This window comes from Pseudonaja textilis, chromosome 1 (genome assembly GCF_049901715.1).
Source record: "Pseudonaja textilis isolate UNSWEBS1 chromosome 1, rPseTex1.2, whole genome shotgun sequence".
Lineage (NCBI taxonomy): Eukaryota > Metazoa > Chordata > Lepidosauria > Squamata > Elapidae > Pseudonaja > Pseudonaja textilis.
This window is the reverse complement of record NC_141990.1, coordinates 18,636,017-18,660,709: the sequence shown is the minus strand read 5'-3', so window position 1 is coordinate 18,660,709 and position 24,693 is coordinate 18,636,017. Positions and strand designations below refer to the sequence as shown.

The window sequence follows — 24,693 nt, the reverse complement described above, 5'->3', positions numbered from 1 at the left end:
TACATAGACTTCTGTAAAGCCTTTGATTCAGTGGTACACGACAAACTACTCCTAAAACTAAAATCTTACAGTATCTCTGGACACCTGCATAATTGGATAGAAGCACTCCTGTCAAACAGACAACAAATGGTCAAAATTGGGCGCGTCCTAGCAAATTCTGTACCTGTCAACAGTGGTGTCCCCCAAGGCAGTGTTCTAGGACCAACTCTTTTCATACTCTACATAAATGACCTCTGTGATCATATCAAGAGCAACTGTGTTCTCTTTGCTGATGATGTAAAGCTATTCAACACCACAGACAATGCTGCTACCCTTCAAAAAGACCTTGACTATGTATCAGAATGGTCAAGCAAATGGCAACTTCAAATCTCAACAAATAAATGCTCTGTCCTGCATAGTTGCCCAATCAGACAAAGTGCTCATAGAATAGCTAAATTTCCCTAGAAACTACCTGTACCTGTTGTAACCTGGTCTACTGTATAATGAGAATGTAACTACCCTGCCTCACTGATCATCGCTGATTCCAAATCCTTTTCTGTTCTTCATAATTCTTATTATGAACAGCCCAGAGTCACTTAGGTGAGACAAGTGATGTAGAAATGTTATGGACAAATAAAAATAAGTAAAAATAAATGGTGAGACTGGTATCCCATCATGCCTCTGATTATAACCTATGAATTAGAGCTCCCTGAGTGAATTTCAATCAAAACTCATACAAAGCAGCATCAAGAAAGCCATGGCAGATTCAAGAAGGACAGTGATTTATTTTTTTTGGGGGGGGTGTCTTGTCTTTGCATGGCTTATAAAAAGGTGAGTTGTTACATCTGGCTTTCTAGAAACCACCCTTATGGGGCTGATGGTAGGGGCAGCTTGATTTGGGAGAAATTGCTGCTTTTGGTAAAGACTATGTCAGCCTTGAAAGCCATATTTTATTTAGAAGTTTGAGTCTGTCACATTTAGTGCCTGGGAATTTGGGAGGAAGGATTTCATAGAGAGGTGGAAGATTAGACTCAACAACATTCTTCTCATAAAGTCAAGGACAAGTTACCCTGCACCTGGAGAGGAGTGTCTGGAGGAATGTCTCCAGTTGAAGTGATGGTTGATTGGACTATGTGATGGACTGGTGAGTGCAGGGGATGGGCTTTTGATTTTCAATTGGGAAGAGAAAACCCAGAATTCCCAGATTCATGTTTTCCCGGATGTGCCAATATGACTTCTTAAATAAATGTTTACACTTGGATGGATTTCATTTCTGAGTGCTGAATGAAATGGAGTGTTTCATTGGAATGCTGACAGACTAGCCACTATTTTTGCCTGCTTGCCTATGCTTTCTCCTGGCTATGAACGTTGCTCATATATTCAAGAAATAATCAAAAGTTACAAGTCTCTGGTAGAGATTAAGATTTCTGCACAAGAATGCGACTCTGATAAAACAACATTGCAGAGTTAAAAAAAACAACTCTCTACCATAGCTTAATATCTTCTATTTCTGATGACTTGTCCTTCACTGCATTGTGATACTTTTTGAGGCTCTTATTTCTTGACTTATTTTCTAAAGCAGGGGTCTCCAACCTTGGCAACTTTAAGACTTGTGGACTTCAACTTCCAGAGTCCCTCAGCCAGCAAAGCTGGCTGAGAGACTCTGGGAGTTGAAATCCACAAGTCTTAAAGTTGCCAAGGTTGGAGACCCCTGTTCTAAAGCTCTTGAGGGTAGGACAAGAGGTAATGGATGGAAGATATCAAAGAGATATCCAACCTAGAAATAAGGAAAAATTTCCTGTCAGTGAGAACAATTAATGGAAAGGTTTGCCTCTAGAATTTGTGGGTGCTCCATCACTGGAGATTTTCAGAAAGAAACTGGACAGCCATTTGTCTGAAATGGCATAGAGTCTCCTGCTTGAGCAGGGGGGTGGACTAGAAGACCTCCAAGGTCCCTTCCAACTCTATTATTCTCAGTTCTCTCTAATTGGTGTTTTTCCTTTGGAAGGCAAGTAGTGTATCTTTTGATGCACAGTGTCACTCACTCACTCACTCACTCACTCAGTCATTCACTCATATTCCAATGTCCTTTCTCTTGCCCTACCCTGCTGTCTTCTTGAATCTTTGTTCTTGTCCACTGCAAGGTGAATGACTGAATTGGCAAATCAGCATCTTTTGTTCTGCAGAAGCAAGGAAAAGGAAGCAACTTGTCTTCCACGAGTCGAAAGCAAAGAATGGGAATTGGGGAGATCACGTATGCAGGCGAAGCAAGCCATTACAACTCCCATAATAAAAAGCTCATAAAACATCCAAGCAGAATTCCCAAAAGGATCTGTGCTTCCAAAGCAGAATCCCAGTTGCAGTTTCCGACTGCTGAGGAGAATGTTGATAAAGCTCAGAGACAAGAGACAGCCTTCCCAGCTTAATTTCCTTCTGCTTGGCCTTTGTTTTCCTTGCTCAGGTTCTTTAATTAACATAGCCTGCACTAGCCCTTGGCTTGAAGCAGATTAGAGTACATTTGTGCATGGTTCTACTCTGTACAGAACATTCTGAATCTTGTCACAGCTGCTACAGGCGCAAAACAACCACTAGCCGCAGCTCCAAGACTGCTGAATGAGAAAATCCTGCCTTTGAATCTCAGCTTTTGAAATCTTCTCACCTTCATTCTTTTGCTCAAAGAAAAAGCAAGCTAACTGCAAATATGTGATAACATAGAACACATGATGGCTTCCCTGGGTTTCTTTTAAGCAGCCAGATATTTGTGTGGTATTAGAAACCATACAGCGATGAGCCCATAATGGAAAGGGCCCCATTCTTTGTTTGTTCCCATTGAATGTCAGTCAGTAGGAAAGTTGTGGTGTCTGCTGGGTTGCAGAGGGAAAACAAAAAATGAAAGAAGGAAATCCTTGAGTCCCACACCAAGTGCATTAGGCAAGTGCTTCTTAGCATCAGCGCAGCTTTGCTCTTGGCAACAAAGAGATTGCAGACAAAGATCTGAAGTAGAGAATTGCAACAAGCTGGGTAAAAAAATTAAACTTGGATTCCAATCTCACAATTTCTGCTTTATTGAGGGAAAACACCAAGACATCCTATCTTGCAAGGCCCTATTAGATTAGAAATTAATAGAAATTAAATGAATGAAGATAACACTCAGCTATTAAATGCTAATGCTCACTTTGCTTCTTCAGATGAGGAAAGAAATTCCAGGGTCATGGAATCTGCCCAGCTTTCATTCTCTTTTCAAAGAGGTCTGGTTGGGATTTTTGGCTGGTTTGGGTTTTTTTTTGCAATTTTAAAAGTTAAACATATGTGGAATTTGCACGTACAGGTAGTCCTTGACTTATGACCACAGATGGGACCAGAATTTCCATAGCTAAGCAAGGTGCTTGTTAAGTAAATCACTTCTGATTTTACAATCTTTTTTCCCACTCTCACAGTTAAGCAAATTGCTGTAGTTGTTTAATGAATCCAGCTTCCCCCATTGACTTTGTTGGCTGGAACCTAGCTAATGAGGTTGCAAATGGCAATCACGTGGTACTACAACCACCACAAACACATGCCTGTTGTCAAGTCCCCACATTTTGATCACAGGACTGGTGATGCAGTGATGGTCACAAGAGTGAGGACCAATTGTAAGTCACTTTTCCCAGTGCCCTTGTCACTTTGAATGGTCTTTAAATAAATGACTATAAGTCAAAGGTAGCCAGTACCTACCAAAATAATACTAATTTTGAAAAAGCAAAAGAGCACGCTGTGTAAATATTCCCCACCCCTCAAAAAAAAAAGCTTTTTTTTTTGAAAATTTTATTCAGGTTTTCACAAAAACAAAACACAAATAAAACATCTTTTTTGAAAATAGCATGGTCCCAGGTTATCACTTCTTCATACAGACACAAAACTCAATTTCATGCTCATTTTTTTATTCTATTCCGTATCTTATTACCATTTTATATTTTCTACATAGTTTTTCTCCTCTTTTAATTTTCTCAACTTTGTTTTAATTATCTCAATTCAAATCATTATATTTATACTTTTGTCTGTCTTGTTACAATTTCACATTATCTTTTCTTATTAAGAATTTTTCCTGTAATTACCAGTATGACACCTTTATATCCTTTAATTTTATCCATTCAAGCTCTTAAGCTTCAATGTTACCTTTAAGATTATAGCATTCAATATAATACATCACTTCCAACTGAATTCTGCTTGGTACATTCTTAAAATAGACACTATATTCTTAAAAAGAAAAAATTATATATATATATATATATATGTAAATAAAACACATTCCATTCCAATTCAATTCTATCATTAATATGCATTAAATCTTAACATCTTTAACATTTCTTTTCAATTAAATATCATACTTCCTTGGGAACACTTATAAACTTTCCATAGTTAATTCTTTTTTTTCCATATTTCTCACTTATATTTTTATAAATCATTACTAATAATTAAAAATGTTCCCTTTTAATTCCCGCAATCATTTTAATTCATTTATTTATTAACAAACATCCCACTGTATTACAATAAATATTTTATCCATCATCATATTTTCTAAAGTTATTTCTATTTTTAATATAACAAACCTATCTTATGTTTGCAGAATCCCTTTTGCAATTAAATTTTCACCCATTATCTCTAAACAAACTTATGATTACAATCCTTATATCTTTTCCCTGTTTCTCCATTTCTTGTTTCTGTCTTTTACAACTTCTTTTCCTTGCCTTCTTCCCCTCTTCTTCTCCCTCCCCTTTTACCCCCTCGTCTCTTACTTCTAACTCTCTCATCTGTAATCCCCTCTTCTGTTGCTTTCTAATATTATACTTATCTTTCAAATTGTTCTTCTTCTTTTTGGTTGTTTTTTCTAATCTTAAACCTTTCGCTCTCTTTCCCCCCTTTTCTTTTTTCCCCCCACTTAAAATTATTTTATCATTAAAGATGGCTTCTTCTTTGTCCCAATCTTCTTGTTCTGCAAGCGTTTCTTGTTGCTTCTCATAGTTCCAGATCTCCATTTCTAAGAATTGAAACACAAAGCCAAAAGAACTTCTCCCTTTTTGTGCATCTTCTTTCCATTTTTTAACTTCCATTTTTAGTTCTTCTAAGAGTGATACCATTTTAAAAACTTTTAAACAACCACCCAGTTAATTTTAGTCATCTAGATGCAAAAACCAAAAATCACCAAATAATCCAAATAAGCCAAGGCTGTTTCTACTTTTTTCCACTTTCTCTTCCTGGGGTTCTATTATTTTGTTACCAAGTTTCCATTAAAATGTATCTTTGAGGAATCTTGTTAAAATTTCACTGTAAGTTCCTTTTAATTACAGTTCCATTCCTTAATTCCAGGCAGTCTCCTCCATTTTTCCAGATCCTGCCCTTCTATACTTTTTTTTTCCCCCTTTCCAGCTTTTAAAAACTTTTAAATGTCCAGAAATCTTTATTATCCCTTTGACTTTTATTTTCAGTTTAGATGCCTATTAATGTCAAAGTGGATTTTTTTCAGTTTCTTGCTTAAGTCTCTTAGCTGTCAGTATAAGGAAAGGAAGAAAAAAAACCTAATCCTTTCCCTTCTCTCTCTCCTTCGCAGTTTCAAAATCTTCTCTGGGAACAATGTTGTTAGGTTTAAATTCCAGGATACCTTATTTGTTGTTTTTGCTGTTTGACCCGGTCAACCAAAACTTTCTGTTCTTATCTTCCTCTGCACATTCTTTTCCGGTTGAGTTCTTCTTTGTGGTGGCCATTTCTGACCACCGCTACAAATGCCTTCGGGAAAGGGAGTAATGGCCAGCTGGGGAGGAGAGATGCGGCTCTCCTCAACCCTGCAGGCAGTCTCCCCCACTCTTCACCACCTCTATGGGGTGGCTTAGCCTGGAAACCAGCTGGTTCGGGGCGCTCCAGCAGCAAGCACAGATCGAAGCCTCGGAGAGATGAGGTTTTGGTCTGTTACCGAAGAAGCTCAAACCGGAAGTCCCAATCTGCAGATTCTTTTATCTTCCTTTTCCTCACACACATAATTCTAGCATGGGTTGAGAAGACCTGGAAACTTTCTGACAGAGCTTTTGATTCTCAGCATGGTCCTTTGCTTAAAAGCAATTGATTAAGAATGCAGTCTCTGACATGAACTATCACCAAAGGACTGTTTGTTGCCCTATTCCAGGGGTCCCCAAACTTGGCAACATTAAGACTTGTGGACTTCAACCCCCAGAATTCTCCAGCCAGCATGCTGGCTGGAGAATTCTGGGAGTTGAAGTCCACAAGTCTTAAAGTTGCCAAGTTTGAAGACCTCTGCCCTATTCCAATTCCTTACAAAAAATACAGCTCTACAAAGCCACCCCACCTCTCTCTCATAGCCATGGGGCAAGAGTCACTGTACTGAGCTCCATCTTCACACATTGCTGGTTAGTGCTTCTCATGATGTAAATGTCTGTGAGAACGTCCTTAAGAGACAGAAGAGAAAGAAGAGCGGATTTATGCAATGAACACAGAAGAGGCAGCTGAGTCTACAGAAAAAAAGGACGGCATGGCAACGTCTCAAAAGGAACCCTCCCAAGTTTCTTGGACTATAAGGTTGTGGAGGGGGGAGGTGTACTCTTAGGCTTGCAAGTTTCTGTTACCTTACTTAGGGTGGCATGGTGGGTCAGCGGATAAGACACTGGACTTGTTGGCTGGAAATCTTGGTAGCCCAGGTGTCACTGTTCCAAGTAATGAACTGAGGAAAGTCAGGACGCAGATAATCAGAGTTGGAAGAGACCTTGTAGGTCATCAGGTCCAACTCTCTCCCCACACCCAAGCAGGAGACCCCTACACCATTTCTGACAAATGGCAGTCCAATCTCTTCTTGAAAGTCTCAAGTGATGAAGCTCCCACAACTTCCAAAGGCAAGCTGTTCCATTGGTTGATTGTTCTCACTGTCAGAAAGTTTCTCCTTATTTCCAGGTTGAGTCTCTCCTTGATCAGTTTCCATCCATTATTCCTTGTCTGACCTACAGGTGCTTTAGAAAATAGATGGACCCCTTCCTCTCTGTGGCAGCCCCTCAAGACTGTTATCATGTCTCAACTGGTCCTTCTCTTCACTAGACTAGCCGTGCCCAGTTCTTCGTATGTTTTAGTCCCCAGTCCCCTAATTATCTTGGTTGCTCTTCTCTGAACTTTTTCTAGAGCCTCAACATCTTTTTTATAGTATGGTGACTAAAACTGGATGCAGTACTCTAAGTGTGGTCTTACTAAGGATTTATAGAGTGGTATTAGTACCTCAGCATTAGACTGTGTTGCTTTGTTCAGGTTCAAGAGAGCCTTTATTGAGTATATCATATTGGCACTTAGAAAGGTGACGCTAGCTCTAAATTATTTCCACATATAGGGATAGTTAAAAGACTAATACCTCTTCACCCCCTATTATCTCTCAAGTCACATGGGCCAATCAGTCCAGATGTAGGTTCCCACTCAACTTCAACAGGTGTCCATTGACAGGACCTTGGTTCTCATGCTGGATGGTAGATGTTACCTGGCTTAGGCACCGTATTCCTGATGCTCTTCCCCGCTTCCCCCCGAATGGCAACAAGAAACTAAGCAGAAGGAAGCATGGCTTCATCTGAAGTCGTTTTGCAGGTTGACACTAGGTTTAACACCTGAGTGCTATGCAATGGGATTTACTTGCATCCTTGCCCCAACTCCTGCCAATGTAGCAGTTCAAATGTATACAACTGCGAGTAGATAATGGGTACCATTTTGATGGGAAAGTAACAGTGTTCAATGATCAGCTGGCCAGTAGGGAGGAGCAAAACAAGACAGTTTTATCCCAGCCTTTCTTCTTAGCTGACTCCACTTCATTTTCGTGATAAGGATTAACAACCAGCCACAAGGTGAAAAGAGTGCAAACTGTACCTACATACAAACATGAAGGACTGGAGGATAGCATGATAGATTTTTGCCACCTGAGGTGGGGTCCTTTTCAAGGATCTCCCCCTCTCATTTGCAAGGGAGGTTGAATTTTCTTTGGAGCAGCAACCTCAGAACACCCACAGCATCATGGGAAAATGAGCAAGCTTCATAATGGAGCGGGGAACAGTAGCCCTGCCCACCTGTGCAATGCATGCAACTCACATTATAAAGGGGCATGGCTTTTCATGCCTGACTGTACCCAGCAGCAAAGCTGATGATTCTTGCTGTGGGTATCCTGGGAATCCACTCCCCTACATGGAGAAAGAACCACCATCTTTCCCAATCTGGAATTTCGGTTGGGTTAGAGATGTGGTTTCCAGATTTTGGATTCTCTATTGACCTTCAGCTGGCTTAGAAATTGTGAGAATAGCAGTTCATCAATCTCTCTTGAGGTCATCAATGTGTCCACTAAAAAGATACTCCTTTGGGCTTTTTAGCTGCCAGAAAAAGGGAGTGGGGGGTGGGGGAAACAAGGCATTCTTGAAATGCCTAGATAATCACCTCGGTAGCCCAAAGTTGACAGAGCATAAGAAGGTTATTGGAGAGCATGATGGATGACTCTTGGAGATGGATGTGTCCCACTGGAGAAGTCACATCTGGGGGGGGGGATGACCAGGGTCAAGGGGGAAATATATGATGGGATTTAGTATCGGCTGTACCAACATGGCCACTTCTAACACTTTCGATTTGAATGAGGGTGGATTTGTTGGAGCCCTGACACAATGCATGGCTTAAACCTATTTAAAACAACATTGTTTAAATTAATTCCCAGCACTGTGTGCATCATGATATTGCAGATTCTTTCTCAGTCATTCTTGGGTGCCATCCTCCTCCCTTCCTCAGCTGTTGCTTATTTTTTTTTATTAAGCTGAAAATAAACTTCTTGACTGGATAAGATAAGAGAAGGTAGGTGCTAGAATAAATTAATTTTAAAAAGTAGATGTGTCTTTTTATCAGTTTTCTTTGCCATTCAAAGCTTTTGCAACTATTCAAACTGACAATAGCTGAATTCTGGCAATCAGATTTTGACAAAATGCAATACATAGCTATCGACATTGCCTGTTTTTGGTTACTGATATGTAGCAGTTTTGAAGATATGAGTTTCTGTTTGATGACTTATAACACTGAGTAATTCTAATCAGTAAAATTTCTCTCTGCTCGCTTTCCTCCTTTCAGTATTATTCTCCACAATGAAATCAAATTCTGATTCTGAAATTCAAACATTGATTTATCTCATGCAATTTATGCCAGTTTCTTTTGTTGGCTATGGTTTCTTTGTGTCAGTATCAGGATTAGAGGGCTATGCTTTCACTTTCAAGTGACTAAACACAGCCTTCCTTAAACTGGTGACTTTCATATGTTACATTTGAGATTCCATCATCTCCTAACCAGCATAGAGATTAAAGGGTAACACACTGGAGGCTATTAGAGTGAGAAAAGCAGTCTTAAAGGCTTGAGAGCAAAATAATACATGAACCATTCAGATATCAAGCTCTCCAAGGGTTGAATGTGGCATTGGGAGCCCTTTTTTGAATCTCCATAGTGGTAAATGTATGAGACTCCATGGGCCTTTTCCATGGTGGCCTTCAAAATATGGCAAGTGTTTCCTAAGCAGATCTTTTGTTTAAGTAGACATTCAAGAATCACTTAATGTTTCAATAACAACTGATTCTCAGATGTTATTTTTTTAGCATCTACTCACATGTACATTTGACTGTGTTTTAATGTATTGATTGTTGTGAATAATGAATAATTATTAGTGAAGCATATTTTATCCCTATAACAGATACTTATTCATAAGAAATGCATCCTAGGGCAGTATTTCCCAACTTGGGTAGCTTTAAGATACATGGACTTCAACTCATCATTATTATTGCATCTGTTTTGCACCTTAAAAATATTTTGGCTGTGTGAATTCAACATAACCAGGTTAGTTAAAAGTTGTTGCTGAATCTACATACTATGCTTGGATTGTTTGTGGCTTAGCATGTTATATAAAACTAACTTGTTCAAGATTCAATACATTGTTCATATTCAGAAATGAAGTCATTCATTCATCAATTAAGTGTGTTGAGTGAACACAACCAGAGTGTGATCCCAGTGAAATTATCTGCCGATGTTAATTTTAATTGTAAATTAGCGGATTTCCCCCCCCACCCAATGAAAAAATAAACAAGTGCTTTTCCTCTCTTCCTAGTTTTCAGCCTATACCACCAAAGACCACCCAGTTTACATGTCTGTCTATAACAACGGCACCAAGATGCCTTCACCGCAGGAGACATCTAATGGCTTCCCCCAGCCCAGTGCCTCAGGTACTTGGCACAAACCAGAAGAGGAAGTACGACTGGTAGAATCTGGCTTGGTGAAGAAGGCACACCGAGAAATCCTGGACCATGAGAGGAAACGGCGGGTGGAGCTGAAGTGCATGGAGCTGCAGGAGATGATGGAGGAGCAAGGGTAAGTGAGGGTCGAGTGAGTGAGGAGTCCTTAATGCTCCCTGAGCATGGTTGTTTTCCTGCAGACATTTCATTACCCAAACTGGATAGCATCATCAGTACTATTGGTTTAGTGAGTACTTGTTTGACCTAGTACCCAAGTTTGCACAATAGCTACCCCAATGTTTCTGAGGGATCTACCCTAACAGGCTTCTCATGACAAACCAGAAGCGGAAAAACTGGTTCAAGAACTTCTAATAAGTAGATATATTGCAGAAAAAGTAATGAAATTATCGTGAAGAGTCCTGATGGTGCTGTGGTTAGAATTCTGTTATTGCAAGCTAATTCTGCAGACTGACAGCAGTTCTATTCTCACCAGCTCAAGGTCGACTGAATCTTCCATCTTTCAGAGGTGAGTAAAATGAGGACCTAGGAACAATAGACTGACACTGTAAGCTGAGGGCTGTAAACCACTGTGAAGTAGTATATGCGATTGATATTGATATTGTGAAAGAATTTCAATAATTGCTGTGTATTAAATGGAAGCCCTATTTATAGTGAAACTAAGGATCAAATTTCCACGCCACCTTTTGCTCATATGATGTAATGGTTTCCATCTACCTCTTGACTTAGTAATAGTCCCATCTTGTTTCCGGTTGTTTGCTTGTGGCCCTTCTAGAACTGACTGTCATACAGCCACATTGTTCATATAGGAAAACAGCATCATGGTCAACACCACCTCTCTGCCATGCTAGGGAACTATATCTAGGAGAGTTGGAACAATTGAATTCCTTTTGGATATTCTGTCTTGTTCCCCTCTCAAATTCTGACCCTTTTTGCTTCTGCACCTGCCATACTCACAAAATTTATATACTGCATCAAAGCATAATGTAATAATGACAGCTACTCAGTAGCAGGGTCATCACACTGAAAGATGGGCAGCAAACAAATTTAATACATAAAAAACTCCTTTATTCCTTTATTCGGGGTAGAGTTGGCGTAATTGGATAGAGCTGAGCATTTACTGACCAGATGCCCTTCCTGATGCCATGTGCAGTTCACAGCAGATTTTTTTTTTCTTTGCATCCTAGGAAGGAAACATCTATCGCTACCTAGTACTGAACTCTCAACCTTCCAAATGGAAGGCAAGCACTTTCATCACTAGACCACCATGCCACTCGAATAAATACATAAAATAAATAAATAAAAATTGTGCACTGAATATACCACCTTTGGCACATTCAGCAATTATACTTCATAAGTCATAAAGGCCAAACCAAAGAAATCATTATTTTAGCAGGTTACATGAAATCAGCCACAGGTTTTGCAGAGAATATTTTAATGAAAAATAAAGATTGTCATATGAAAACCCTAAAGTTTAAAGAACTTAAAGATATGTGGATATTGTAACAGTTAATAGCAAGTAAAGATATGTGGATATTGTAACAGTTAATAGCAAGTAAAGATATGTGGATATTGTAACAGTTAATAGCAAGTAAGAGATTGCTTTAAAAAAAAAACCCAATATTTTCATCTAAGGTATCTGTACTGCAAATGAACACATGCACATCTAATCCATCCTTGTAAAAAACAGTACATAAAAGGGAAGCATCTTTGGTTAGGTGTTGGATTTCCACACACTGAAATCTCACCTTTTTTTTCTGCAAGAGAGCAGTTTAAAAATGCAGTTCTTCCCATCACATGAAATCTCAAACATTATGATTTACCTCCTAGTCTACCACAGATTGCATAATCCCCCAAACTGTAGGGAAAGGGCATGCTCTAATTACTGGCTAATCCGCTATTCAAATTAAATCAACCTGAACATGAATCTGTATAGTTCAGATTTGCTGCAGGGCATCATCTGCTCGAGTGACGGGTTTCCTACATCTTTGAGAAGAAAAACCAGTTAGGGGAAGAGAGGTGTTTTGCTCTTAATGTTGGAAAGAGAGATTCCCCAGGCAATGCTGTCTCCCATTTCGACCCTAAGTTGCTTTTCTATTTTTGACTCCTGGTGCACTAAGGGACTGATGCATCACAGGGAGCAGAGGAGCAGAAGGCCACTGGGAAGGTATGACATGAGTTTTTCTGTCCTCCTAAAGGGAAGCAGCTGCTTCTAACTCAGCCAGCTGGTTTGTGACTCAGATTTAACTAGCGGCAGCAACTGTCTTAAGAAGTCAAGCCTGTCAGATTCACTTCCTTGGCATTGGCAGAAGGCCTGTTTTCTATTGCTCTCAGTAGAAAGACAGCATTGTGAGAAAATATGACATATATTTGAATAGAAGCTCCTAACTAATTGACTAGGATTTTTAAACAGATCACTGATACATTCAGAAAGTCATTAGCCTAGCAAAATAGATCCTTTATATGTAGATATAGCATTATCACTGCCAATATCGGTCCAGCATTCTCCAATTTAAGTTAATTGCTTGGTGAACAATGCAACATGCAAATTTCACCATGGTCCAAGTAGTAATAATGTACACATGTCTGCCAGCACCCTTTATTCTTCATTCCTTCATTCTTTATTCTATGAAATACTATATTAAAAGAAATTACGGGGAACCCACCCCAAAGTATATTACTGAAAACTAAAAACATATGGTAACTGAAATAAAAGCTTGGATAAGCCATGTGCAAGATTGTGCTTGTTAGGCAAAGCTGTGCATAAAAAGACATAGATTTTCTCTAAATACAATTTGCGAAAGAATTGGAATAAAATAATGTTAGTATATGTGATGCTTAGATGTGTCAACTTTGGAAGCCATATTCCATAGCCTGGGAGGGTGGAAGGGGGATGATTTTAATTAAGTAGCTCTAAGTAGGCAAAATAAAATTCTTTGTTAGTTCAAGGTCATTTAACAAGGCGCAGGATGAAATAAGGATCTTACTTTTGGACGGATCATGATTGGACGATGTGATGATGACTGAAGGGGGATGGATTTGTAGTTTGAGAAATTGTGGGAAGCCGAAAAAACAGGTCTCCACAGATGTGCCAGGTGCTATTCTAATAAAGGTACTTTTGAGATATGTTGGTCTTGGAGTTACTGATTGGAATGCAGGTTTGCTGGAACGTTGACAAAATGTTTCCTGCATGTTTTCAAGACTCCAAGAAGCCTATGTGTAGGACATTCATTTGCAGAACCTCCACTTTTCAGTGCATCCTATCCCTATGTCAATATTCTTTTCTCCTAATGCTTTTATGGCCACCAATATAATTGGGCACTAAATATTTAAATGGGGAAAATCCAAAATATAAGCAGTCTTACAAGAGTCCATTTATTGACCATTCAAAGCTACAGCTGCACTAAAAAAAAGTCACAGGACCATTTTTTTTTCAGACTTATGACTATTGCTGAATCCCTATGGTCACATGATCAAAATTCAGATGCTTGGCAACTTATTCATATTTAGGATGGTTGTAGTTTCCTGGAGTCATGTGATCCCATTTTGTGACTTTCTGACAAGCATAGTCTACATAGATTCACTTAACAACCATGCTACTAACTTAACAATTGCAGCAATTCATTTAGTAACGGGTTATGTTTTTGTTCTTATTTGATTTGTTACCTATAATTATTCAGTATATATAATTGCATGAGTTTGGACATGATTATTACGAGTTGGGCACTCATATACATCTTACGAATAAACCAACAAATGAATAAGAGGAAGGCAAAGAACACCAAGGAATACAAGGAAGTAGGTTATAGGCTCTGATTTCCAAGCTGCTTATAAGTTTATTGCTTATAGGGGCTTTCTTTTTTATTTCCCCCATCAACTTTTCCAGTTTTTTTCAAGAATAGCATAAGAGGAACCTGACATTTTGTGTTAACTGCTTTCTATTCAGTCTAATTCTATACATGGCTGTCTGGAGGGGGATGAGAAAAGTGTACATGACAGCCATAGCCATGCTTTCAAAGCACCATGATTTTATGTGCATCACATTGTGTGACTTCACTCACATGACTGTGCCCATCATCTAACTTTCTTTTACACCCTTTGAAACACCCCTGATTCCATAATTCCTTCTCCCCACTTTTCTGTATTACATTCTATACGTTATTTATTTAGTGGCATCTCTACAGTGTCCCCTGGGTTGAAATAGTGATGCAAATACTCTCTTAGCAAAAGGGAAGGATGCTCCTTGCATCTATTTGTCTAAAATACTGCAGGTTTTTTTGCCTGGATAGACCCTACAGCATATATCATTGCCCTACACATCTCTCACAAACAGTCAGAATGCAAGAAAACCTTTTCTTCTCCATTTTTTTTTAAAAAGCCCTACCTCTCTATGGCTGTTTGGCATACCATCATGCTATTGACCCAAAGACAGTCCTTGATTTATGATCCTAAATGAACTCACTATGATGGCTGTAAATCATGGCAGTTGTTTAGCTAGTTATCATATGACCATGCCTAACCAAGGGGTGCCTGACCATCAGAACTTCAAATCAGGTTATAAGTAGCCTTATTGGGGTCTGTTGTAACTTCAAATGGTCTCTAAGCAACTCATTTTAAGTTGAGGACTATCTGTAACTGGGTCAGAAATGTAAAAGTTACAGCTGTTTATGTATCTCCTATAAACTCATCTTGAGTTTACTGGAAAAAATGGCCTATTTTCAACAGGACATACTGAAGTCATGATCAGAGCAATTCAGAATTAATCAGATGACACCCCAAAGCACTAAAGAAGAAACTCTGAAGGACTTCCCTAATGAATATGCTTGCATCCCAAAATCAGACATAGTTTGTTTAATTGGTAATGCTCTATGTCTCCTTCCTACTGAGAGTCACAAATTCTCTTCCTTGTTTATAACTCAAAGCTGTCCTCTCCAGTTTTTTTTTTCCTGAGCAGCTCCATCTGCAAATAAATAAATAAAATATAAAGGGGCTAATAAGAAGAGTGGCCATCTGTTGCCTCCCATATGCCACAATCTTTTGACATCCTGTCACCAAGTACATTGTTGATATGAATAATGTGCAATGGCAAATATTTACCTCGTTCAGCTGGATCTTTCACCACCCATTGGGTAACTGTTGGTTATTATTAATCTCTCAGGCCTGACTCTTTATAGAGCTCCATCTGAGACTGGATTAGTCACAATGTTTACTAAGCACAATCTACCAGTGTAGATTGGGGGTGTGCATAAGCTCACCAACGTGCCTACTGTCCCTGTCTTATTGTTTCTTTTATTTTTCTTATATGTACCTATTTCATGTATTCATAACTATATATATACTTATACCTATTATCTTGTAAGCGACTGACAAATCAAAGTAAATAAAATAAATAAATAGATTTGGGGCTGATGGCAACGGGGAAGGCAGCAGAGCTCCATCTAAGGCTGGATTAATCACAATAGCACAGTCTATTAGATTGGCTATAGCTTTCAGGCTGATGTAAATTTTTCTTTGCCTAAAAAAGCCTCTTTTGATTTATTTATTTTTATTCAGATCCTATTGCTAAAAGTCAAGGAGGGGAGCTTTAATGAGGGACAGAAGAGTTGGTGGCTTTGTTGAATGGAACTCTTAGTCATTTGAAAAAATAACCATCTGATCATCAAAATCATTTTATTTCAGTGATCAGATGGATCACACACACACACACACCTGAATTATTAGACAGGGAGTGTTTCAGTCTTGCCCATCTTTGATTGTAAAACAGTCATTCTGAGAGCCTTTTGCAGTGAAAAGTGTCATTAAAATAGAAGCATGGTTTGACCAATGTGAAAAAAATATGGGTTCTTCACCTTTTCTGCCTGACTTTCTGGAGAACCAAGCTCTCCTAAACAGTAGCAAAGTTCCCCTAGGTTGATCTGAAGCAGGTATCAGCAGGGGAAAGATAATGGATTGGATTCTATTCAGGAAGAGGCACATCACGCAAGAAAATAGATGTTAGAGTTAGCTCCATTGTAGCCAATTTCTATTTGTGTCTGATTGTTGTGGGTCTCCCACAAAAAGGAGAAATGAGTATAGGTCACTCATGAGAACTGCCACATCATTTTGAGATCTGATGAGAGGTACATCACAATTTCATAAAATGTCAGTGTTCTTATAACAAAATTCAAAATATTTTACTACATTTGTATAGCCTCCCATCTCATGTAGTGACTCTGTATGCTGTATAATATAATAAAACAAAAGAAATTTAAAAATTTAACAATAATAATTTGGGCAGTTTTGGGGAGGATATTAGGACAAAGACCAGGACTTGAAAATATTGCTGATCTCAATGGCAAATAACAGTGGTAAGGGAGGAATCCTACTCAATTCTGAATCAGCTCCTTAGTTCCTGAGGGAAAAAAAGTTAATTGTTTTCTGGCAAACCTCTCCTGCCACATATTGCTGGCACAGTGGTATCACTCTGTTTAATCTTGCTTCTTGACAGTGGGAAGATTTGTCCCCATACTTAGCACTTACAATGTAATATTTATATTATAACCTCCATAGACCAAGGTGTAAGACTGTTGCCATAGTTATGGCATTCTTCAAGGAAACGGACTTGGCATTTTGCCTAGCAACAACAGAGATGGAAATGGTCCTCCTTTGGCAGACATGATAATGGCAATTTTGCTGTCTTCACATACTGTGTGTGTGTTTTAAATATTTTAAATATTTATGATTTTAATTGTAAGCTACCCAGAGGTAGAGTATCACTGTATTAGGGGGTTGGAGGCAGGCAATAGGAGAAAGCTATTCCTTTTGGAACTTAAGCACATTGCTATGTGCTCTGTAGCTGGTTGCCAAGCCCCCATGCACCCGGGGTGAGATCAGGAAAGAAGAAACAGTACAGATATCAGGAAGAAATTTTTACTGTAAGAGGTAAATCAGTGTTTTTTAACCTTGCCAACTTTAAGATGTGTGGACTTCAACTCCAGAATTCCTCAACTAGTTTGCTGCCTGGAGAATTATAAAAGTTGAAGTCCATACATTATAAAATTGCCAAGGTTGAAAAACACTGAGATAATTAGAGAATCTTAGAAACAATAAAAAGAATTTCCTACCCTCATTTATAATGAGTTCAAAAAGTGTGGAGGACACAGAGAATGGACTTGTAGGACAGGAGGAAAAGCAACTATCAAAGTCAACAATCAGATAAGAGAGTCTTGAGACCAGGCCAAGAAAATGAATTTAAGAAAGTATCTTAGATAAGCCCCTCCTTAGTTCAAATGAAGATAGAGGAAGGGAAAGGGGAACCCATTCAGATTTGCAAGGTTCTGTTACTCTATGTGTGTTTGCCTTCAAGTTAGTAATGACTCCTGGTGACATCTTGAACAAGACTTTAAAGTTTTCTTGGCAATGTTTTTTGGAGGTTGTTTTGCTTTTATAGTTACCATAAAATTGGTCCCGATACTGGTTTCTTCATCTCATCTGCCTTGTAGGGTTGACAATAAGGAAGAGTCTGAAAGGTTCTTGGTTCTCTCTGAGCTTGGTTGGGGTTTTTTTGCAGACATTTAATTACCAAACTAGGTTAACATTATTAGTGCAGGAAGTCTCTTGGAAGAAGTCGGAAAGCTTCTTTCCGGGTTTCTGGTCACGGGGGCTAAGTTGCCATTTCATAAAAAACAACATTAAAACCTGATACCCATTCAATGAGATCATCTGCTAACTGACTTGGTTCTTTTTCTTGATTGTTTTATATCAGTGTTCTGTTTTCTCTTCCACTCCTTGTCTAACCTTCCCACCATCTCATCAGGTGACACCCAGTGGTATCTTGCTGATGCCCTCTGAAGAATTAGGGTAACTTTCATTTGTCTGTCAATTTTTTTTTTTACACTTTTATTCACTACAACAGCTAATTCGAACCTTCTTCAAGGAGGCCATTCCAATTTCTTTCTGGGAAGAAAGGAAAAGAGACAATTAGCTTGAAGCTGATTTCACAGACTTCACTTTAGAACATGTTTTTTTAAAAAGAAAACTGGTAACTTTCTCAGCCAGAATTCTCTGAGGTGAGGTCCACACATCTTAAAATAGCCAAGATTGAAAAACACTGCTCTATAGTAAACAAAATACAGCCCAAATGAGTATGGCTGTGCAAAGTATGATTCTTCGAAGACTGAATTCCAGTTCCCATCATCAACTGTGGTGAGAAAGTGTTAGGGATGGGGCAATAGTTGTTAAGTGAATCACTGCAGTTGATATGTTAATAACCCAGTTGTTAAGTGAATCTGGCTTTCCCATCGACTTTGCACAGCAACAATCATAAATAGGAACCAGTTAGCAAGCATCTGAATTTTGATCACATGATCATGAGGTTGCTGCAAAGGTCATAAATGTGAAAAAGTCATAAGTCACATTTTTCAGTGCTGTTGTAACTTTGAACGGTCACTAAATGAACTGTTGTCATTTGGGGACTACTTGTATAATATATCCATCATCATCATCATCATCATCATCATCATCATCATCATCATCATCTGCACTACAATGATCCCTTACATCTAGTTTGGCACAGGTATCTCACCTGTGTGCAGGGTGTAAGAATTGAAAGACCATAGCAGAGAAATTAAAACCCCCACCAGAAAAATATCAAAATATATAAAAATATGATAAACAGAGAACAATATAGTTTTATATAGATAAGAATATGAATTACAATACATCCAGTATCACCACCATTATCTGCAAGCAATGATCTCTTACATCTAGTTTGGCATATGTGTCTCACCTGCGTGTAAGGAGTGAGAACTACGTGGAAAAAGAAGGGGAACTGTTTTGCACCTTGCTGTTTCATGAAGAGAGGAAAAGGGTGACAGCAACAAAAATATGCAAGGCAGAGAGAAGGTTGCTGACAGAGGTGGGGAAGAGCCAATAGTCCCTTCTGTGTATTTGAACGCCAACCTAAAGTCAACTGTTCTATTATTGAAAAGCTAAGCATGCAAGGAAGCCATGAAATATTTATCAGGGCTTTGATGGCAGCTGAGCCATCTGTAAGAGCCCACACAAGCTTTTCCTTTCCATCTTAATAGCAGAAACAAGCTGCTTGCTTTGGTTTGATTTCCTCATTTCCCAAATGGTAGGATATCTGAAGCATCATTTTCTATCTTATTTCCTTAAGTATATTTTTATTTACCTGGTTGAATTTTTACATACACACACACTTATCTATCTATCTATCTATCTATCTATCTATCTATCTATCTATCTATCTATCTATCTATCAGCTATCTATCTATCTATCTATCTATCTATCTATCTATCTATCATCTATCTATCATCTATCTATCTATCATCTATCTATCTATCTATCTATCATCTATCATCTATCTATCATCTATCTATCAATCATCTATCATCTATTTATCTATCTTCTATCTATCATCTATCTATCATCTATCTATCTATCTATCTATCTATCTATCATCTATCTATCATCTATCATCTATCTATCATCTATCTATCATCTATCATCTATCTATCACCTATCATCTGTCATCTAACATCTATCTATCAGCTATCATCCATCATCTATCATCTATCATCTATCTATCATTTGTCATCCATCATCTATCATTTATCATCTATCTATGATCCATGATCTATGATCTATCTATCATCTGTCATCTATCATCTATCATCTATCATCTATCTATCATCTATCTATCTATCTATCTATCTATCTATCTATCTATCTATCTATCTATCTATCTCTCTATCTATCTATCATCTATCTATCTATCTATCTATCATCTATCTATCTATCATCTATCTATCTATCATCTATCTATCTATCTATCTATCTATCTATCTATCTATCTATCTATCTATCTATCTATCTATCTATCTATCTATCATCTATCTATCTATCATCTATCTATCATCTATCTATTTATCATCTATCTATCTATCTATCTATCTATCTATCTATCTATCATCTATCTATCATCTATCTATCTATCATCTATCTATCTATCTATCTATCTATCTATCTATCTATCTATCTATCTATCTATCTATCTATCTATCTATCATCATCTATTTATCATCTATCATCTATCATCTATCATCTATCATCCATCATCTATCATCCTCATCTATCTATCATATCATCATCTGTCTATCTATCATCTATCTATCATCTATCATCTATCTATCATCTATCATCTATCATCTATCATCTATCATCTATCATCTATCTATTTATCTATTTATTCATTTATCATCTATCTATCTGTCTATCTATCTATCTATATCTATCTATCTATCATCTATCTATCTATCTATCTATCATCTATCTATCTATCATCTATCTATCATCTATCTATTTATCATCTATCTATCATCTATCTATCATCTATCTATCTATCATCTATCTATCTATCTATCTATCATCTATCTATCTATCTATCTATCTATCTATCTATCTATCATCTATCTATCTATCTATCTATCTATCTATCTATCTATCTATCTATCTATCTATCTATCATCTATCTGCCTATGCCTATGCCTATGCCTGTGTGTGTGTGTGTGTGTGTGTATGGTTGTATGTATGTATACACACAACACACATATTGTGAGCTGCTTGAATTGGTTTGGAGTTTGGCAGTAGTGGAATCAAATCCAAATTCAGTTCAATCAGTTTTTAGGATGGGTCTATTTTTTCTTCTAGATTAGGGTCTCCTGCTTGAGTAGGAGGTTGGATTAGAAGACCTCCGAGGTCCCTTCCAGCTTTATTCTGATTAACTGATTGATTGATAACAATTAACCCGATTTCTGAATTAATCTATTTTCTGGGTTCACACACTACATCATGCAATGAGATAATGATCTGAGTTAACTTCACACACCACATTAAGTGACAACAAATAAAACTAAGGATTACACTAGCCAGAGTCAACAGGGGAGTGTACAAAAGTAGCTGCTAGACGAGTGCTTCCCCAACCTTGGCAATGTTATGTTGTGTGGACTTCAACTCCCAGAATCCCCCAGCCAGCCTAAAGGGGCCAAAGTTGAGAAACACTATGCCAGATCTTCATTAGACCTGGTTAAATGTGATGTAGAAATATTACCTTCCATCTGCTTTCATTTTTATTTCTCCAGTCTTGGTTAAAGAGAGGGGTGTCTTTTTATCCCGATACAATAGCAGAGCAAAAGCATCTTACATTGGAGTTAATTATTTACAAGCCCATATAATTCTGCAATCGTTCTTATTTTCCCCTTTCACGTGGCTTTCATCTTGTCCTTAGCCCATGAGTGTGAAATAAATGGTTATAAGCTGTGATTATATAAAAATAGCAATTCCCCACTTACTCGAGCAATGTCTAACAACAGCCTCTGTGGTTTCTTCCCCAAACCCCAAAAACTTTAACCTTAGACTGTCTATTATTGACCTCACCCCTTTCCTAAGAGGCCTGTAGGGGGCGTGCATAAGTGCACCAAGGTGCCTACCGTTCCTGTCCTATTGTTTCTTTTTATTTTTCTTATATGTATGCATTTCATGTACTCATAACTATGTCTATGCTTATACCTATAATCTTATAATCGCTTGACAAAATAAATAAATAAAATAAAATCTCTTAAAATGTTATTAGCATTTACTTTGGAGAGAAGGACCATTTTCAACCTAAAACAGATGAATGCTTCACAGAAGTAGATAAAGACATCCTTGCCTCTGAATACAGGGATTCAGTTCCTAACTATTAAGTGAAGAAGAGTCTTCAGGGTCAAGATTTGCTCTGACTGGGGAGAGGAACAATAGAAGCAAGATACCGACTAGTAAGGAGAATAGCAAATTTAATGCTGGGATTGTTTTCTGGCCATTCAAGAGTAAAAAGCTTTTTAATTCAGTCGTGAGGAAAGATCCTATGACCTGCATGGAATTTAGAGCTTATGCCATACTTTAACTATTCATGCTTTTTATTTATTTATTCAGTGTTTATGGCTGCATACCTGCTACACTTGCTAGTGACTAGCTACATGGAAAACACACCCCATCCCCTACATAAATAATTCAACAAAGCAGTAGAAACCTGCATAACACTTCTGTTATAGTGATAAAGGATAGAGAAGTCCATATTTGGGGACTTAACTTCGAGGGGAGTGGTTCTTAAACTGTTTAACCCAATAACCCTTTTTTTTCTGTCTCAAATAATGTCATTAACCTGACAAAAATTGCAGAATCTCTTATTTTACAATTATCTTAACAGTGGCAGCCCCAAATTCGACCCTCAGTTCACAATCAAGCAATTACAAATTGTTCTATTTGTACAATTAGGATATGCTCAAATTACCACCCTGGGGGTAATTACCCTCCCAGTTTAGGAACCACTGTTCCATGGACATTCTGAAATGCACCCAGAAATCAGGTCAGTAGCTGGCCGCATACATTGCTTTGAATCCTGATTTAATTTAAATGGGATTTGTTAAATAAGGCATGGTGACTGGCTTCACACATCACACTAAGTGAAAACTAAACAAAGCACATTAAGACTGAGAGTAAAGTGTGAAGACAGTCAGTGATTTGCCAGGTAGATACTGGCATCTGAAAATAGGGGAAGTAGATTAAATTTTTAAGGGGGAAATGTCTGCTTTATGGCTGATTCCATTCACTGGAATATAGTTAAGTATAGATGCATTAAGGAGTTAGGCTTGTTAATTATTTCTCTAAGTTACATCTCATCTTTTTGCCATTCTGTGCAAATTGAATAAAGCATTCATTTTTTTATAGTTGCTGAAAAACATATCATTGAAGATGGAGGGCAGTAAGAAGGTTGGGGGAAGGGTTGAACAGAGGATAGGCTGGTAGGAAGTTGCTGGGAAGATCAAAAAGATGGCCACTGTGTACAGTATATTGGGTGATAACAGTCAATGCTAAGAAGATTTGGGGTGGCTATTATGAATAGTGTTCCAATATCTAAGAGGTTGCCACAAAGAAGAGACAATCAACCTATTCTCCAAAGCACCAGAAGGCAGGATAAGAAGCAATGGATGGAAACAAATCAAGCAGAGAAGCAACCTTGAACTATGGAGAAATTTCCTGACAGTTAGAACAATTAATCAATGGAATAATTTGCCTCCAGAAGTTGTGAACACTGGAAATTTTTAAGAAGAGATTGGACAACGATTTGTCTGAAATGCTATAGGGTTTCCTGTCTGAGCAGGGGTTGAAGACTTCCAAGGTCCCTTCCAACTCTGTTATTCTGTTCTGTTATTCTGTTAATATAGGAGCCACCCCTGCCACAATAACAACAAATTATTTGATTTGAGATGTTTATATAACACAATGAGTACCATTCCAAAGGCAAAGCTGCAATTTCCAATTTTCCAATTTGTGCGAAACTGTGCATCAGTTCTTTCAGTATGCATCCCTTCCTAATTTTCTCCTTGTATGTCTGTGAGGTTTATTCCACATTGTAGAGTCACTATGGGACTCCCAGATATGTTGCTTTATATATTCTTTGAAGTTAGATGAATAAGAATTATTGATATCTTAATTCCTGGACTCTGTGTGCACAACTGAATCCCAGAGGCTCTGTTATGGAGACCAAAGGCAGATGTTGTGCTCAGCACCTTATAGCATCAAAGAGGAAATGCTGTAGTAGACCAAGCAGAATGAGGCCATTAGTACAGTTTCTTGTTAGTGCTGTTGCTTCAGCAAGCCAAAGTAAAGTCTTCTGTTATTGAATTAATATGGGGAAATGGAAAGAGATATTCAGTAGCCCCAGATACTAATTATTCTTAGCAGGGTTGTTCTTGGGGGAAGGGAGGTATATAAAAAGTCAAGATGGTTGGCTTGTGATTTGGAGGAGATACCTTTAATAAAGGAAAGATTGATATCTGTAGGAGGGTAAACTCTGAATATTGCTGATGTGCTTCCCATCTTCCTTCCTTCCTTCCTTCCTTCCTTCCTTCCTTCCTTCCTTCCTTCCTTCCTTCCTTCCTTTTCTTCCTTCCTTCTTTCCAACAGGTATTCTGAAGAGGATATCCGGCAGAAGGTTGGCACCTTCCGGCAAATGCTGATGGAAAAGGAGGGTGTTCTCACCCGTGAAGACCAACACGGACGACATATGTAAGTATGGAGAGTTGCTATGCAATCATGTCAGTTTGGCTTCTCTCTTTCCAGCTCTGTGGAGGAGATTCAAAAGAGTCTAATTGCACCCAAATTCTTGCATGTAGAAACTTAGAATGCCAGCAAGAAGGATAAGCTGGACATTCCCTCCGGTATTCTTTTTTTCTATCCACTGAGCGGGGGAAGTCTCCCTGCTGAAGGAAACAGTAAATCCCATGGCAGTCAGTTAAAATTTCATCGCTTACTCTTGCTCTGATACAACTAATACAAACCTTCACCAGAAGAGTTCTGGTACTCATAATTAACCTGTACATTGTTCTACCC

The 24,693-nt window shown here is 38.2% G+C and overlaps 1 protein-coding gene across 3 annotated transcripts in view; it reads left to right on the top strand.

Annotated features, from left to right (window-relative positions):
* The window catches only part of SRRM3 (serine/arginine repetitive matrix 3), a 191,172-nt gene that overhangs the window by 101,502 nt on the left and 64,977 nt on the right, over positions 1 to 24,693 (top strand). For all 3 annotated transcript variants that reach the window (XM_087927089.1, XM_087927100.1, XM_087927084.1), the window contains exons 3-4: positions 10,118 to 10,377; positions 24,268 to 24,369. In XM_087927089.1, coding sequence (XP_087783215.1) covers positions 10,154 to 10,377; positions 24,268 to 24,369 — 326 coding nt within the window. In that variant the 5' untranslated portion in view covers positions 10,118 to 10,153. The remainder of the gene's footprint in view (positions 1 to 10,117; positions 10,378 to 24,267; positions 24,370 to 24,693) is intronic.